This window comes from Bactrocera dorsalis, chromosome 3 (genome assembly GCF_023373825.1).
Source record: "Bactrocera dorsalis isolate Fly_Bdor chromosome 3, ASM2337382v1, whole genome shotgun sequence".
Taxonomy (NCBI): Eukaryota; Metazoa; Arthropoda; class Insecta; order Diptera; family Tephritidae; genus Bactrocera; species Bactrocera dorsalis.
The window spans coordinates 17,278,875-17,296,287 of NC_064305.1; the positions used below are offsets into that span (position 1 = coordinate 17,278,875).

Here is a 17,413-nt window from a genome sequence, read left to right on the forward strand (position 1 = left end):
CAGAGTCACATATGTTATACGAACTACATATGCAAAGCGGTCATTTGAGATATTAATTAGATGAACTAGTTTATTTTATGGAAATGTATGAAAGTAATTACTTCACTTCTAGAGTATCATTTTCATCAATTTCGTGGAGATATTCAGTCAAATAAAAATATTTTCCATACAAGCAATCCACTTTGGTAGATCAATTTTTATGGTAGCTATCGAGGTTTGACAATTAAGTAATGAGACTGATTTTATTGCCGCGCTTGTGGTAACCCTGTGACCTTGAAATTTCCTTTCACTTTTTCAGGCATTCCTCCCCTCTCCATTGATATAGCTCTAGCTTGTTTAGTTCGCCTGCTGCATCAAGTTGAGTGATGTGTGTTTGTATTGCTCGTCATGAAAATGGAAAAACGAAATCAAGAGCAACGCGTCGCGATAAAATATTACGCCGAATTGGGCGAAACAGCTTCGGAAACGTACGCTAAAATTGTAAGAGTGTATGGCGATAGTGCTCTAAATGGTGCCAAAGCTCACAATGGTTGTCTCCGCGCGCCCCCCGCCCGAAAAAAGCTCGCATGAGCAAGTCGAAGGTGAAAACGATGATGATTGCCTTTTTTGATAGCCGTGGAATCGTCCACAAAGAATTCGTTCCACCGGGGAAAACTGTGAATCAAGTCTACTATTGCCAATTACTCGAAGGATTGCGAAAACGAGTCAACAGGTTGCGCCCAGACATCACTCGCAACTGGATCCTTCATCACGACAACGCGCCGTGCCACACCGCCCACAGCGTGTCCCAGTATTTGGCCTCTAAAGGGATCGCCGTGTTGCAACAGCCACCTTATTCACCCGACATGTCACCCTGTGATTTTTTTTGTTTCCTAAAACAAAATCGATGGTCAAAGGAACCCATTTTGAGTCGATTATGGACATCCCAGTCGAATCGTTCCAGAAATGTTACGAAGCATGGAAAACGCGCTGGAATCGCTGTTTAGCTGCCCAAGGGGACTACTTTGAAGGGGATGGCAGAGTTGTAGAATAATTTTGAAATATACGGTTTTTATAGAATCAGTCTCATTACTTAATTGTCATACCTCGTATACTTTAATGGTCAAATATTAGCGATTTTTATAAATGAGCCGGTTGTTGGTCAGGAAGGAATGTGTGAAAAACTGAACTCAAAAGATGAGGCATATTTTTTCAAACACAATCGCAAAGCTGTTCACCGACCTTCTCTCAAAAGCTTGAGCGAAGTAGCTCATAGAACTCCTATGAGACCATATGGCTTTAGGAAAAACTATTACTTAGACTGTTGCTCAAGTCTTTGAAATTGGGGAAATATTAAAAAAATTAACGGTAGAATGAATTAGAAAATAAAGAGTATGTAATAAAATAGAAAGAAAAATTAATTTACCGACGTTCTATGGTCAGAAACGGAAAAACGGAAATGGATGAATTTAAAGGTTAAAGACTTTCTTCACATAGATTATGTAAATAGGCGGATTTTTGGTGAGGCCAAGAATAATTTTATTTAGACAACTAGGAATGCTTGTTCATTTTGATGTCCAGAACCCTTAAGTATGGATAAAAAAGACCGTCGCACATTGACAAAACCCCAAAAATTTATTCAGGCGGCTAATATGAATTCCAGCCGTTTTGTCAGGTTCATAAAATGTATCGCAATCGTGAAACTTCAAGCTTAGTCCGGCGAAAGCTGAACAGTGGAGAAGAAGGTATCTAGATTTTTCCACCTCATCTTTCCCATTGCAACTTTAAATAGTTGCGTACACCGCAATTTTCCAAGTGCTAGTTGCTGACCAACTCTTACTGAGTTCGTTCGAAGGTTATAGATTCGGCGTCCGAGTGTACGAAGACAGGAAAACCTATGCTCGGTCACATTCTGTTGCATTTTGGTTATGGTTGTCTTTCCTGCAAGCTCAACTGCTAATTCTACTTCTCTACAGAAGTCTTCGCTTTCAACCTTTCCTTTAAGCTTCAGAGACTCCGCCCAACCCTATATACCTCGGAGGTATGTACGGGGAGAAGATGCCGCTAGGATCAGGCTCCGCGGCGCAGTAGTCTAAATTATCAGGGATGTCAAAGTGCACCCTCTGGGATCCTTAATATGTCCGGCTTCTCAGAGTCTCAAAGCAATCTTCGCAACAAAACATTGCCGGCTATGTCCATAGGTGCTATATACAGAATGGCATTAAGTGCCATCGTCGGTGTTGCACGTAGTGCACCACTGTTGTCAATGAGAGCCGCTACATCATAGAATATTATTGGTTACTATGGTTTCGTAAAGCCAGGCACAACTTCTGGTTAGATCTATCTCATCGTTTCCCAATAGGTATAGGAAGCAAAGAATACTTTCCTCACCTCCTCAACATAGGACTTCCATAATAGTTTTCTATAAAGGATGCACCTTGACGACAGGGTGAAGTCGAAAGCCCACCAATGAGGGGAGAATTGCATACCGGATTTTATACCCTCTCATAAAAGAACCCATAATCAAAACCTCATCAACATCGCATATAAGGTTATATCGATCGTACTTTGTGAAAGAGTAAAGGTCCACGTCGAAAAACTGATCGAATCTTATAAGTGTGGCTTTTGGTCTGGAAAATCAACAACTGACCTGCTGACGTACGCCGATGATATTGATTTTATTGACCTCAACAACCGCGGCGGTAGTTCTGCTTTCCCCGGACTGAACGCTGACAACATCTGATAAGTTGGCGTTACGAGTTTTCGAAAGTAAGATTCTGAGAACACTCCAGCTCTGAGAGCATTCGACGTAGTACCTGCCGGAGGAAGCAGAGGAAGAGGAAGACGTCCACTCCGTTGGAGAGATCAGGTGGAAAAGGACCTGGCTTCACTTGAAATATCTAATTGGCGACAAACAGCGAAAAGAAAGAACGACTGTCACGCTGTTGTAAACTAGGTTATAACCGCGTAAGCGTTGTCTACGTTTGTCTTAAGATAAATGGAATCAGTTCAGTTTTAGGACTCTTCTTTCCACCAAGCTACCTGCCACATTGAGATACCATTGTCTTAATGCGTAAACGGTATCTAGGAATTTTTCTTTAACCATGAGAGCAACATCATTTGCATAGACTATCCCTCGACAGTTTCGTACCTCGAATTCTTTCAATAAGTCATTTACATTGTTAACCATCTTATATTTTAACTGTAGAATGTGGTCTTTAAAGGTAGCAATATCTCGTATATCCCAATAATTTGCTTTAATTTCTTGTTCAATAAGATTTTTATTTATTTTTAAGTATAACAATAAACTTCATGCTATCAAAAGCTCTTTAATTAAATAGTAATTGCAAATTATTTTCGCATTCAGCACTAATTAATAGTCACGTTTCAACTTTCGAACATCCTTCCCTTGCACTTCAAAACGAGCACAGTGAATCCGAACCAATAAATGGCGCGCTAGAAGTCTTCCAACTAGCAAAAAATGCATACAAACAGTTAAACAATGCTGCGTGACCTTCAAATAATTAAATTTTGCAAGAGTAGCGGAATCTTGAGTGGCTTAAGAGGATGCCACACTACAAAATAATAATAAATCAACGAACTTTTATGTTCGCGCCAAAAACTAGTTGAACTTAATTTACATACAACATAAATTAATTTCGTAAATTAACAACGCTATTAATTGCATTAAATGAAATACGAAAATAAAAGTTATTTACGCTCACTTGAACTCTGTATTTATGTATTTTTGAGTTAGTATGTGCAGGTGCGTGTGTTTGCCATTGAGTAGACCAGTTCGACCGCTGGCCACTTGACTTGTTGGCTGACTTCCTAAGTAGGCGTCAATATTCGATTTCCACAATAAAAAACATAACGCGAAATAAGCAAGCAAACAAAACAAAAAGCAACAACAATAACAAGAAGTAATACAACAATCTAATTTCTATTTCGCGTCAAATTAAAAAACATTCAGCGATAAAATAAACAAATTGAAAGCACTTAAAAGCGGCCACATATGTATATGTATAATGCGACTAGTGGCAAGTGGCTGGACATATAACAAAAATAACAACAACAACAAAAATAGCAATAACAACAAAAATCACAAAGTAATATATAAACAAATCAAGAACAAAATAACAAACCGTTGAACGGCAGTAGTAAACACAGCGAAATACACAATAAAGGCAAAATATTGATTATATGTGAGTGTGTGTGTTTGTGTTGTTGGTGTTAAAAGTCGTTTACGAATTGGCATGCCAAATGTGGGGGCTTCAAGGCTGCATGCAATACCAACAAATATCGATGAAGCAAAATCAACTAAAACGGCATGCAGTCAACGCAAGCGAATGACAATAAAACTACCGACACTTGCACTCAAACATATGTTTGCACTAGGGTGGGTAAAAAAAAGAAATTTGAATGTTTTTTTAGGCTTCGTAAACTGAAAAAAGGGTTGATAGACACCTCCAAGAATGGCTTTCCAAGTATGAGCTCTTCATTGTAACGGAAAAGACCTCCACCTAACAGGTTTTTCATGCTTGCTTCATATAAAATATTGGGTAGTCGAAAAAGTCCTTTCGTATTTCTAATGAAACTTCAACTAATTATACCCTGAACTGGGTATATTAAGTTTGTCACAAAGTTTGTAACACCCAGAAGGAAGGGTCGGAGGCCCTATAAAGTATATATATAAATGATCAGTATGTTGAGCTGAGTCGATTTAGCCATGTTCGTCCGCCCGTCCGTCTGACTATATATATAGGAACTAGTCACTCAGTTTTTAAGATATCGTTTTGAAATTTTGCAAACGTCATTTTCTCTTCAAGAAGCTGCTCGTTTGTCGGAACTGCCGATATCGGACTACTATAACATATAGCTCCCATACAAACTGAACGATCGGAATCAAATGCTTGTATGGATAACTTTCACATTTGGCAAGATATATTCACGAAATTCAAGTAATTTTCACAGTCTGCTCTTGAATTCTTCTTTACTCCATTAAGGGCATTCTGCATTGACCGAAACAAATGGTAGTCCGATGTTGCAAGGTCAGGGCTATATGGTGGATGCATCAAAACTTCCCAGCCAAGCGCTCCCAGTTTTTGCCGAGACATCAAAGTTGTGTGTGTGGTCTAGCGTTGTAATGATGGAAGACGAAACCCTTTCTATTGAACAGTTTTTGCCGTTTTTTACGATTTCTTGATTCAATCTCATCACTTGTTGATAGTAAAATGTAGAATCAATCGTTCAACCAGGCTGGAGCAGCTCATAGTGAATGTTTCCTTTCCAATCTCACCAAATACTCAACATAACCTTTCGAGGCGTCAATCCTGGCTTTGTGACCATTTGTTGAGCTTCACCACGCTTGGATCATGCTCTCTTTCACATCCATATTATTGTCGTATTTGGTCCAATTATCGTCTCCTATTACCATTTGCTTCAGAAATGGTCCAATTTCATTTCGTTTCAGCAAAGAATCATAGATGTTAATGCGGTCCATTAAATTTTTCACAGACAATTCATGTGGTACCCAAACATCGTGCTTTTTTCGCGAAGCCAACTTTTTTTAAATGGTTCAAAATTGTTTGATGATGAAGGTTAAGTTGCTTAGTGATAACATGGCTGCTTATGTGACGATTCTGGTCAATATTTTCTATAATTCCATCGACTTTTTCAACAATAGGTCGACCAGCGCGAGGTGCATCCTTCATATCGCAATTTCCAGAACGAAAGCAAGCGAACCATTGTTGTGCTACAAGAACTGATACGAGTACAGCGTAGTCTCCCTAAACTTCACAAATTTCATAGGTGGCTTGCTTGGCACTCTTCCTTTTTTATATAAAAATTTTAAAATGTAGCGAATTTCTTCATATTTTTCACTCATTTTGGAACAGCTGTAACTTTTTTTTCAATTTTCCCTAATTTATTTTTTTTTTTGGGGTTTTTTTTTGGTTAAATGAAGCTTAAAATCTCAGTTTTCTAACACTATATGGCATGACACAATGTCATTGGTAGCACTGGAGATATACGACTGCAATGACATCTATGGTATAGACAAAATACGAAAAGACTTTTTCGACTACCAATAAAATTATACTTATTACTACTTTTTTTTTTAACCCACCCTAGTACACACATATACATTTCTATATAATTAAAATAGTTGCAAATAGCGTTATATATATGCTACATACTTAAATAGGCCGTTATTTGCTCATAACATCTTTTTTTATGTTTTTCACATCTTAACCATTTCGCAAAAGAATGCTTGTTTTTATTACCAGCTGGTAACACTTCAACGTCTTTGGGAGGTTGTTGATACAAAATATTTCATTATTATTGCTGGAATTTGCTTGCAAATACTAGTTGCGATAATTATTTGGTCATAAAGTACCGTTAAGAAGTTTAGCGTTTTGTGAAGGTCGCCTAAGCAATATAAAGTAACGGTGTTTGACTTATAAGTATATTAAAGAATTTCCTTCTATAAAAAAACAATATCCGATTTAGTTTCCAGTTACATAATAAAGTTTGTTATTTGAGCATACAGAATGCTGTAAAACCAGCAGGTGCTGTTATAGCACAAATAGCTTTTTTAAGACTTGAACTCAGCTAAAACTTAAACTCAAATAAAATGGACTGTAAAAGGTATTGTGGTCGATTATAAAAATATTTTAAAACAAGCTGCAATTCTTTTAACTTTGAGGAGTAGAGAATCGAATAAATAAATCTAAACAGGGTGACCTGTATGAAACAAAGTATTAAATTCTTTTAACCGCGAAGATACATGATAATCAGACACATCAATCGCTTATATATGTAACCTCTCTGAGACCTCTTTAGTCGCCCAAACACCACTGTCAGTGCAAAATATCACCTGCTAGTCATCACTAGCTCCTAAACAGGGTGAACTAGATGGTACAAACTATTAAGCCTCCCTCTTTTAAGTAAAATTATATATGTGACCTGGTCTACGGAAAGGGGGCTTAGGTGTCAAAAAATCAATTTTCACTTTTTAGTTGATTCGGATGAAAGATGAGATTTATTTTTATTTTTAACAGCTGTTTTTTTCGCACGTTAGCTCCCTTTTCGTAGACCAGGTCGCATATGATGACTTACACTTCGGAAATCTGTGGCAAGAAAAACGCTAACTACGGTTGCACCGTTGCTATAACACCCTTCACAAATACAAAATATTCCTTACAAGAAATGTATTTTGATCGGTCAGTTTGTATGGCAACTATTTGCTATAGTGTATCGACATCTGCAGTTCCAACTAGTGCACAGTTTTGGGGTGAGAAAAGGACGTTTGCAAAATTTTAGATCGATATCTCAAAAACTGAGGCACTAATTCGCGTAAAAACAGATAGACAGACAGACTGATATCGATCTGGATGAAATACGCGCTTCTGAATACCTCACAAACATTGTGACGAGTTTATTTTTTAAATAGAAGGCTTGTTTATGATACGGACGAAACAAACATGAGCTACTCTATCTCGAGCGGAGTACCCCAAGGCTCAGTATTCGGTCCGCTTTTATGGCAATATCATGTATGATGGGGTGCTAAGAAGACTGCAACCAAAACACATGAAATTAATATGCAGACGATCTCATGGTGGTAGCAGTGGCTAAACAAATAGTCGACCTAAGAAACAAGTACAATAAGTGCTTAAATGGTCTACGCCAATCGTTCTCTTCGGTGAGTCTGGACTGAGCACAAAACAGAAGTTTTAGTCATAAGCACCATGAAGATGGAAGAACGAATAGAACTTAACATAGGGGAGTGCGACATTAACTTACAGCCCCAGCTTACATATCTTGGGGTAATATTAGACTCCAAATTAAAATTTACGCAGCACCTAGCGTATACTTCCGATATGATGACCAATTCAGGCTATCTGCGTTCCAGCCGGCAGGCTTTTTTCGGACATCCACTCATGGATAGACAGACGACATAAGGGCTTGAATTTTCATCTCACATTAGTCCGAACTGTTCAGAGTATATAGAAGACTCTGAACATTTGTTATTTTTTTGTCCTCGCTTTTCAAATACAAGGGAAAAATTGAAAACCACACTCAGTGGTAGTTTTACGGCCGAAAATTTAACGACACTCATGTGTCAGTCGAGTAAGATTGGCACTTTCATAATAACAATACTGAGACAGATTAGGCGTCCGTCAGACCGCACAATAGAGGAGACTTAAATGTCCTGTCCTACTGCTGGATGTAGCAGATCAGCTTTTTAAACTCAGGTGCGTAGTAATGTGTACTAAAAACTCGTATAAGTTGGAGCGCAGATTTTAAGAAATTTCAATAATAAAGTAAGGGAAGTAAACAAAGGAGACTGGGGCTTCGAGTGGTGATATTTTAAGACGAATGCAATGTCATTGAGCATCAGTAGGGTGATTTTTAAAGGAATATGACCAGTTGAAACCATTTTGTGGCCGGACTTATGAAGGAAAATCCCGAGCGACCGAGGAAAACCCAAGAGAGACATTATAAGAATTATGCCTCAAGGTTTGTATTATCCCTTCTTCAAAACTCTGAGAGAAACTTGGGATCTTGAAAGGCATCGGTAACACTAAGATCCAAAGGAGAGTCTGAAGTCTTGCAGGCTTTCAAAAAAGCCTCTTCTCACTGCGAAAATGAAGCGCGCATGGGCTAAGTCCCATGCAATGTGGAACTCTGACGAATGGGAGAACGCTATATTTTTGAATGAATAGATAAAAATATTATCAGAGCTGATGGTAAGAAGAGTGTAAGGCAGATGAATGGAGAATGCTTTTCTGATAAAGGTGTGTAGAGCACTGTAAAGCATTCTCTATACATATGGATCTGCGGACCTCAGAAGTCATCGAGTGACTGATGCCCAGAGTATACTAAAATTATGGAGGGTACACTTCTCCAGCCGGATAAATGGCAGTGAAAGCATAACACTAAGAGATGGTGGATCCCATTCCCCAGTGGATGACGATGACCTGACCATGAAGAAATGTGACAAGCAATTACCCGACTAAAGAATGACAAAGCCGCGGGGGCCGATGGATTCTCGGCCGAGCTATTCATATACGACAATAAAGAACTGATGAGGAGCATGCATCACCTTCTTTGTAGAATGACAAAAGTATGCCCGACGATTGGAATTTAAATGTGCTCCATGCAATCCACAAAAAGAGAGGCCCCGCGCCACTGTTGGCAGTCATAACTTCGCGGTTGTATATAATTTTGTCTCTCTTGGGACGAGTATTAACGCTAACGACAATGTTAGACTCGAAATCCAACGAAAAATAGCTCTTGTCAGGTGCTAATTCGGACTTAAAAGGCAATTGAAATCTAAAGTCCTAGTCGCCGTCTTAGTAAAGTCGAGACCCTATAGCTCCTATACAAACTGAACGATCACAATCAAGTTCTGTTATGGCATACTAATTATTGCGAGCTTCGGTGCAACCGAAATAAACATATTTTCTTCTTCTTTCCTAAACTAGGTCTTAAACAAAGTAAGTATTTAAGCTTACTAACCGATTCGTTTAACATGCACATCCCGATTGAATGACACGCGCGGACCACCGTTCGGCACAGCTGTCGGCGCCGTTGCGCCTGCTGGCGTTGGCATCATCGAAGCACCACCGGCGCCACCCGATACTTGTGTGTTGTGCCCCAATTCGGTGGCGGCTCCAGTTGCTGCCGCTGCTGCTGCTGCCGCTTGGCCGAATTTCGTGCGTGTTTTCGCCAACGGTTGTGTGGCGTTCATATGTGTGTTTGTTGTGGTTGCGTCTGTGGCCGTTTTTGTGGTCAAATGCGGTGATTTTGGTGGCAAGTTCTGATTTTGCACAGCCATTATAATTTTGAATTTTCGTTATTAATGTTGAGTTTCTACGTTTTCGTCGCTTTAGCGCGTATTTTCGTCTTATTGTTGCGATTTATTTGACACTGCGCATGCGCGCAAATCACCACTTTCGCACCAAACGTGTAACCGTCGTAATTACCGCTTGTTTGCCAGCGCTTTGTTGGTTGAGTAGCGCTTGCACGAAATGGCTGCGTTGCACGCGATCTGCCAACTCGTGTGGTTGTTGATTGGACGGAAGGTACTAAATGCGAATTTCGCCTGGTCGCCGCACGCGAAAGTTTATCTAGGTTCTGGGTACTTAATACTGGCAAGATTATGCGACTGAGTTTTCGCCTCTACTTTTGTTTTCGTTTTAGTTTTCGTTTAGTTGTTTTTTTTCTCGTTCGTTTATACTTTCATTTGCGTGCTTTTGGGGCCAGCGCTTCCGTTTTCTACTTTTTTCTTGCTTTTCCTGCTTACTGTCGTTTTTGTCGCGGAGTTTCCAGTTGCCCAATCGTGTTTTGTCGCCACTCATTGACTTGTAATCGCAGCCAACTGTCTATTCATCTATTGCTGCGCTCAATTATGCTTCACTCTCACTCATTGGCGCTTGTTCGTATGCAAGTGGGGTTATTTCAGTCTCAACTGCTTGCTGCAAGCAATATTTAAACTTATTTACAGTTACTTAAACTTTTTTGCCTTTTTTGTATTGGTCAGCAGCGTTGCACGTTGTCATTTCATCATTTCATCATTACAACTCATTGCTCATTATCAGCGTTCGTTTGTCGCTCAGTGGCTTGGTATTGTTCGTTTGGCCAAATGTCGCAAATGTCGTGTTGTGCTGAAATTTAGAGAACAAATTTCAACTTTGAGTTGCTGTCATTCTCAGTGAGACACACTCACATATTATTGGTTATTAGCGGTTTTAGTAAGTGATGCGTTAGGTCGGTGAGTAGTACAGTTTGTTGGCTTCACTTTTTCCCAATTTTTTTTTCTTACTTTTTCTTACTTTCGTTATTGTTATTGCTATTGTTTGCTTGGTGAGTAATTAGTTGACTGAGTGAGTGGGTGAGCGTTTCCATGTTGTTATTAAAATTCGCTTAATCAAAGCGTTTGCGTTGACCAGCGGTTTGCTTTAGCTGAGTATTGAATTGCAAATGAGGCGGTGAAGTGTAATGATATGAATTAGTTTTCTAACTTAATTAAAGTTTTTGCCATTTCCGGTGTTTACTAATATTTGAACACCGTTTCCGTTTAAGTCTTAATCAAAAGCAAAAAATTTAATGATTTCATTATAATTACTATTATTGTTTTTATTTGACTTTTATCGAAAGCGCGGCTAAGTTAAAAAGTTAAAAGCGCGGTCTCTTCACTGATGTGCCGTATGAGACCAACGTTGTACCTATCGATGTTCTAACGATTTTGAAATATAGCCAAATATTTTAAATATTTTATATTTTTTACATTTTTTTGGACTACTTGCTAATTTTTTTAAATAATTTTTTTAAATTCTATTAATTTTAACGGGAAAGGAGGACCTTACAGTTTTTTATTTTTTCTTATTATCAGATAGAAAAATTTATATCTCGCTTCCAACTACATGAAAAAATATCTTGTTCCTTTGATTTTGTAGGAAATTGAATGCTCTACAAAAAGGTCTCCAAAGAATTTTTCGTAAACCCAACCGTTTAAAAGATATTAACAGTTAATGTTTGATTATTTTTGGGAAAATTTTTTATTTCTTTCTTACCAAATATACAATATATATTTTTTTAATCACCCTAACGCATATACTTTTTTTGTATGCTACTTCTTTTCTTGAAATATTTATTTTTTATATAATTTTTTTTTTATAAAATATATATTTTTTGTAATTTTTTTAATTTTTTTATTTAAAATATGTTTTTTGATTTATTAATTTTTTTTAACTCTTATTTGCAATATTTGAAATTTTTTAGTTTTTCTTAATATTTTTTTTAATGTTATAAATTTTTTGAAATATTTTTGTTTTAAAATAAATAATTTCTTTAACCTTTTTTAATTTTATTTGTCCCTTTTGTATTTTTTTTTAATGTTTTTTATGTTATAAATTTTTCGAGATTATTTTTTTTTAATATTAATAATTGTTTTATCTTTTTTAAGTTTTTAGTTTGTATGTATAGCTTATTTTTTGTTAATTTTTTTTTTAACTCTAATTTTAATTTTGTATATTTTTTTAATTTTATGTAGTTTTTAAATAATTTTGTTTTTAATATAACAAATGTTTGATTTTTTTAATGTAATATATATTTTTTAATTATTATGTATTAATGTTTTATATATTTTATATAATTTTTTTTTAATTTTATTCACATTTTTTGTATTATTTTGGTTTTCTAAATTCATATTTATATTCTTTGTAGCTTTTTTATTTCAAATAGTTTTTTAATAATTGTTTTTAAATGTTTGATATAATTTTATGTTATTATTTTTTAATTTTATCAACCGTTTTTGGTAATTTTTAGTTTTTTTTTTTTGTTAAAATATATATGTAGTATTTATTTACATTACAATTGTTATATAATTTTATAAATAATTTTTTTTCATATTACAATTTTTTTAATTTATCCTGATGCAAAATGTATTTTTAAAATTATTTTTTAATGTTATATCATATTTTTTTGTTTTTATTTAATTTATTTTAAACATGTTTTTTATTTATTATTTTTTAATATTTTAAATTTTTTATATTATTTTTTTGGTTTTATGTAAATTTTTTTGTAATGTTTTTTTGTTACTGTTGTAATTTTTAGTATTTATAGTATATTGTATATTTTTTAAATTTATTTTTTTTAATGTTGTATCATATTTTTTTTTTTGTTTTTATTTAACTTATTTTAAAAATGTTTTTTATTTATTATTTTTTAATATTTTAAATTTTTATATAATTTTTTTGTTTTATGTACATTTTTTTGTAATGTTTTTTTTTTGTTACTGTTGTAATTTTTAGTATTTCTAGTATTTTTTTTAATCTATTTTTTTTTATGTTATATCACATTTTTTTGTTTTTAGTCAATTTATTTTAAATATGTTTTTTATTTAGTATTTTTTAATATTTTACATTTTTTATAATTTTATTTGTTTTATGCGCATTTTTTTGTAATGCTTGTTTGTTACTGTTGTAATTTTTAGTATTTATAGTATATAGTAGGTATATTTTTAAAATTTATTTTTTAATGTTATATTATTTTTTTTTTGTTTTTTATTTAATTTATTTTAAATATGTTTTTTATTTATTATTTTTTTATATTTTACTTTTTTATATTATTTTATTTTTGTTTTATGTACATTTTTTTGCAATGTTTTTTTTGTTACTGTTGAAATTATTAGTATTTTTAAATTCATATATGTAGTATTTATCTATATTTGAACTTTTTAATTTTATATATTTTTTGAAATATTTTTTATAACGTTTTTTAGTTTTTTTAATATAATAAATATTTTTTATATTTTCTTAATTTTATCTTTTTTATTTTAAATTTATAATTTTTTAAATTTTATTTGTTTTAATGCTATAATATACAGATTTTTTGTAATTTTTTTTAATTGATATTTGTAGTGTCTGTGTATTTTTGAATTTTTTTTTAATAATACATATTTTTTTTATTTTTATATATTAGTATTATATGTAACTTTAATTGAATATGAAATTACTTCCTTTTAGTAAATTTTAATTTTATTAATTTTAATTTTTAATATGGTTAGATTTAACTTAATTTATGTATTTTTAGATGTGATGTTGCTTAGCGGTAGAACCACTTTTATATATGCATGCGTATAGATAGAAAGACATGAAATTAGCTTACTCTTGAAAAGTTTTTTTAAGCTGTTTTTCTAGAAGGCTAGCGCAGAAAAAGAAAGTTGCCAGACGCAGACGAAAAGAGAAATTGTTAAAAATAAAGATAAAGTTATTGGTATTAAGTTTTGAAGAGCTCAAAGAAGTGCAGAAAATATGTACAATCAAATATGATTTTTAAAAATTATATATGTATGTTTTGCATATTACACAATAATTATGATATATACATACTTGTATATCAAAAAAATAATAATTAAATATAACGAAATTATTAAAGTCATAAAAACTTATAAATCTAAAAGACCTTAAAAAAATCATAAAACGTTTAATTTTAAATAACTTTTAAAACTGCGATTCAATGTTAGAACACATCTACGTAACAGCAGGCCAACTGGCTTTGCTAAGGATCAGAACTGGTCTATGCGTGAGTCACGAGCCTACCAGACTAACCTATCCAAACCTATTGATGGATATATTTGTTATAAAGTCTCTTCCTTTTATAGAGTAATATAATTTTGAAATAAAGGAGCTAGAGGAAAGTCTGATATTATATTTAGGAAAAAATGTCACCTAGTTTCATTTTAGATTTAAATGATATTTGCTGTATAAAGTCAGCGATTATCGCAGTGATTATTATATTCCATAGAAATCAAATTCTATTAAATATGGACGTGTTTATACTTCGATTTCGTCCATATTCTAATTGTACCCGACCTACCCTACCCGATCCCATTTTGCATTTATTGAGAGTTTAGTACCTACAGTCCATAAAAAAGCTAACCGACCCTCTCCTACAGCGAATTATTCTCTCTAATGCCTCACTCAAAAGTATGTAAGCAGAGAAGAGGCAGCCAGGGCTAGATTTGGCGACCTGTAAACCAATTGTTTTAGAATTAAATCGAAGTATGTGAGTATTCTAGAGTGCTCAGGACGACGCCATATTTTTTCCCGCTCTTTTGACATTTCTTTTCAGTAAGGTTTGACATTTCATCATGAAAAGATATAAGATTCAATAACAAGTCGAAATTATTAAAATTTTGTACCGAAATTCGGAGTCAGTGGTCTCAAATTAAGAGCACCAATTTATGACTGTCATAATGGTCCTATCAGATCAACAATTGAGCGTTTAGTGGAAAAATTTTAATCCACAGGCACAGTACAAAATTGTCCCGTGCCAATGCGACAAAGAAGTGCCCGTAGTGTTGAGAATATTGCTGCCGGTAGCGCATCAATTGAGAAAGACCCAAATCAGTCTCTCACACGTCGTCTTCAAGCGTTAGGTATCTCTATGATGTCGTTGTGACGAATTTTGCTTAAAGATCTTAGCCTATATCCTTACAAGGTCGCTTAAATCAACAGAATCGTCATATGTTCGTGAATTTGGCTGAGCAATAACTTGAAAATTATCCGGATTTTCATCCAAAAATTATCTTCAGCGATGTGGTGCATTTCTGGCTGAATGGCTTCGTCAATAAGCAAAATATGTGTTACTGGTCAAGCAGCGCAATCCACACGTGGTCCATGAGACAACATTTCATTCCGAAAAAATTACGGTTTATGGACTAGCGACGTCATTGGACAGTACTTCTTCCATGATAATCACCATCACGTTACTGTGAATAGGAATGTAAACAAAACTATTCTAAAAAACAAATTGAGGGGATAATTTTTGGCTTGAAACTTGCTGTTATCCAACAAAAAAAAAGGGATCTAAATCAAGCACCAATTTTATGTTAAACTCTTTCATTGAGCGCTACACTCGATTGTAAGTATATCAGAGTAAAATATTTCCAAATCCACATCCCATTTTATCTCAGGTAATATAAGGACAGTTTCCGGGATCTATAACCATTATAATACGCATGACATAACATAGAAAATAATCTCCAAAATTTGATAGATGCCTAGCTTAAATTTGTATTAACGCTCTCTTCAAATCTTGATATATGGTATGACCAACAAAAAAGATTAATTTTAGTCTAAAAATATAAAAACTAGTCTTTTTTATATTTCTACTTAATTTCTTTCAGCTTTATTCAAAACTACCTGTCTTTAATAACACAATTACAGATTCATTTGGATATTTTTTCTGTACTGCGCATGCGGTTAGTTCCTGTTCTGAATGCGGACAGTTCACACTATTCAAATTATTTGATAAATTGCGTCGCAAACAGATTAATGAAATGAATATCAACAGCCACACACACACACATATACACATAAGTAACAGCTACCCAATGCGAATGTTATTGCCAATTTTAACGGCCAATTAAATTATTTTTACAATTTCGCGATTATTATTGACTATTAGAGATACAAAGTTCAGAAATGCTATACCGATGGAGCTTGTGGCAGCACATACATACATATGTACGAGTCGTATACACTGAACGTATGTCCATAAATTTCGCCATTAAATAACACTCAAACGCTGAGGTTGAAGAGCAACTAAAAATTTTATAATAAAGAATAATTGCCAAAAAATAAAAAAAAAATAAAACAAAAAAGTCAAAAAATAAAATAAAAAACGAAAAAAATCAAAAAAGTAAAAATCAAAGAATAAAACGAAAAAAAATTCAAAAAAAAGTTAAAAAATAAAATAAAAAAATCACAAAAAAAAAATCGAAAATAAATCAAAAAAGGAAAAAAATCAAAGAATAAAACGAAAAAAAAAATCAAAACATAAAAAAATGCCAGAACAATGTTACAATAGCGCAGACGTCTAGAAATAGATATTTCGGTAAAAAAGTAAGCACAAACGCCATTAATCGAATTAAGTAGTATAAATGAGAAATCACGTTTCAGAATTAGAATTAACCAAACGGAGTGACTGTGAGTTGGCGTTGTGAGTTGCCAGTTCATTGGCGAGTGAATACAAACAATAACAATTTCGCCACGCCAACACCCCCGTTTTTATTGCCACAGGTGTGCAGTTGGACGTCTCATTAGCTATGCTTGTTATGGCTAAAACAGTGTAACCACACAGCCATAACTTCTAACACATGCATATGTATGTACATATGTATTTATACATATGTATTATGTATGTACATACATATGTATATGAGTGTGCTGCTTATTGAGCGAATTTCTAGGAATCGTTTTAACATTTACAAGTGAAAAATTCCAATGACTGCGATGTCACATGTTAATTCTCTTCATTTTCTGTTCTGGGATTTTCGGGATTATATTAATAAAATAACAGGATCCCGAAATAGACTTTGATGTCGAATGTTAATTTTCTGCATTTTATGTCGATATCTTCGGGATTACATTAAAAAAATATCGGGATCCCGAAATAATTTCGATTAAAATTCTTTTGAGTTACGATTTAGGTATATCGGCATCCCGCATCGTATGTTAATTTTCTACATTTTCTGTTCCGGGATTTTCGGGACTGCATTAATAAATTATCGGGATCCCGAAATAGAATTTGATGTCGAATGTTTATTTCCTCTATTCTTTATGCCGAGTTTTTCAGAAAAAATAATGAATATATCGGGATCCCGAAATATTTTCGGGATTTAAATTTTCAAAATTTTTGATCAAGTTAAGGCCAATAAAATATGTTATACTATGTATTATACTTTCTGGGAGACGACTTATAAGAAACAAATATGTTTCGGTAAAAAAACCTTCCTACTTTGAAGGTAATAATAATGATTTGTATTAAAAAATATAAAAAAATTAAAAATATTTTATTTTTTGTCAGTCCGAGTCGAATTGGATCAGATGGTATGCGCACGGGGTATTCTTGTCTAGAAATT

At 34.0% G+C, this 17,413-nt stretch overlaps 1 protein-coding gene across 2 annotated transcripts in view; it reads right to left on the minus strand.

The window, feature by feature from the left end:
• Positions 1–17,413, minus strand: part of LOC105224686 (uncharacterized) — a 205,781-nt gene that overhangs the window by 108,187 nt on the left and 80,181 nt on the right. For both annotated transcript variants that reach the window (XM_049452488.1, XM_011202840.4), the window contains exon 3: positions 9,502–10,649. In XM_049452488.1, coding sequence (XP_049308445.1) covers positions 9,502–9,820 — 319 coding nt within the window. In that variant the 5' untranslated portion in view covers positions 9,821–10,649. The remainder of the gene's footprint in view (positions 1–9,501; positions 10,650–17,413) is intronic.